We start from the raw sequence: 1269 nt of genomic DNA on the forward strand, positions 1-1269 counted from the left end.
AGGGGATTTAGGCGCAGGGATCCATGAGGATCCGGAACCATGACAACATAATTGAAAGACTGACAAGGCTTTAGATCGGCGCCCGGAGATAGCGAGCGCTCCCGCCGCGAGCGAGCTGCCTATTTGGTGGTTCGCGTTTGGGTCGACCGCGGGGCCGCCGACCCTGGCCCTATATATAGGGCTAGAAAGCGCGCCGCGCCATATACATGGATAGAGAGAGATACGTCTGTGTGTGTATGCGTCAGTGGTACGATAGTTGTACAAGAGGACGCGTTGGTTGCGAGAAGTCGGCTTAGAATACGTGGTTTGCAGTACTGGTTGCAGTATTGCCGTATTCCGAAGAGTCAAATTGGGAAGTGTAGACGAACCGAGTCGAAGTGCAAGGAAGGACGATCGAGCGAGAGACTCGTGGGTACCTTATTGAAGGGCATTCGACTTACCGTTAGGAACAACGGTAGTAGCTCGGGTATTCGTACACTTCGAGCGTGCAGTCGCAACGTACAGAGTTAGCGGAGTTAGGGAACCGGAAGACGTCCGCGAAGGAGATCGCCATCGACGAGAGTTTTGGACCCCGATCGCTGCCCACGCCGTGGAAGATACACCTAATCCACTCTTTATTATACAGTCCACTCACTTATTGGCCGGACGAACGAACGTCTGGTCTATTCATACCTGAACGTCAGATTACTGTCGCTAGTCTGACTCTAACATTGGTCCTCCGAGCCGGATCAATCGAAAACCAGCAACCTACGGATAGTGGATACCATGGCGTCCTCTGCGAAATCACGGAGCAAGAAACTCGTGGCCCTCAAAGATCGGCTGAACCGACTGTTGGCAGAACTGGATGAGTTGTGCATCAGTTCCGCCGATGTCTTTGAGGTGGAAGAGCAGGTCTCGTTAATGGAGGAGTCGTTCCGGGCCGCAGACGCGCTCCAAACCGAAGTGGAGCTGGACCTGGAAGGTGAAGAGCGGCAAGCCGCGATAGATGCCTGGGCGTTATGTCGCCAGAACTACCGTGAGGGAAAGGCTCGTGCACGCGCAAGGATGGTTGAGGCGCGCGGAGAAGGCCCCATCGGTAGCGGCAATGTTAGCGCGGGCATGCCGGCGGTTCGGTCCAGCAATGGGAGGTTGCCGGAGGTAACTCTCCCGAAGTTTACGGGGAAGGTGTTGGAATTCCCTTCCTTTTGGGCCCAGTTCGAGGCCAACGTACACAAACGGAATGACTTGGACAACGCCACCAAGTTCACCTACTTGTTGTCCAACACCGAA

General features: G+C 54.8%; 2 protein-coding genes across 2 annotated transcripts; both read left to right on the forward strand.

The window, feature by feature from the left end:
- Positions 1-74: 74 nt before the first annotated feature.
- On the forward strand, positions 75-676 carry Tsp_13887 (hypothetical protein; the record flags this gene model as incomplete). Its single annotated transcript, XM_003368779.1, is given in 2 exon segments — positions 75-485; positions 505-676. Coding segments are annotated over 2 exon segments (583 nt in total), but the record flags the coding sequence as incomplete, so codon positions are not given.
- Positions 677-765: 89 nt separating this feature from the next.
- Positions 766-1137, forward strand: Tsp_13888 (hypothetical protein; the record flags this gene model as incomplete). The annotated part of the gene is made up of 1 exon (XM_003368780.1): positions 766-1137. A coding segment is annotated over exon 1 (372 nt), but the record flags the coding sequence as incomplete, so codon positions are not given.
- Positions 1138-1269: the final 132 nt, after the last annotated feature.

Source organism: Trichinella spiralis, assembly GCF_000181795.1.
Source record: "Trichinella spiralis strain ISS 195 chromosome Unknown Scfld1904, whole genome shotgun sequence".
Taxonomy (NCBI): domain Eukaryota; kingdom Metazoa; phylum Nematoda; class Enoplea; order Trichinellida; family Trichinellidae; genus Trichinella; species Trichinella spiralis.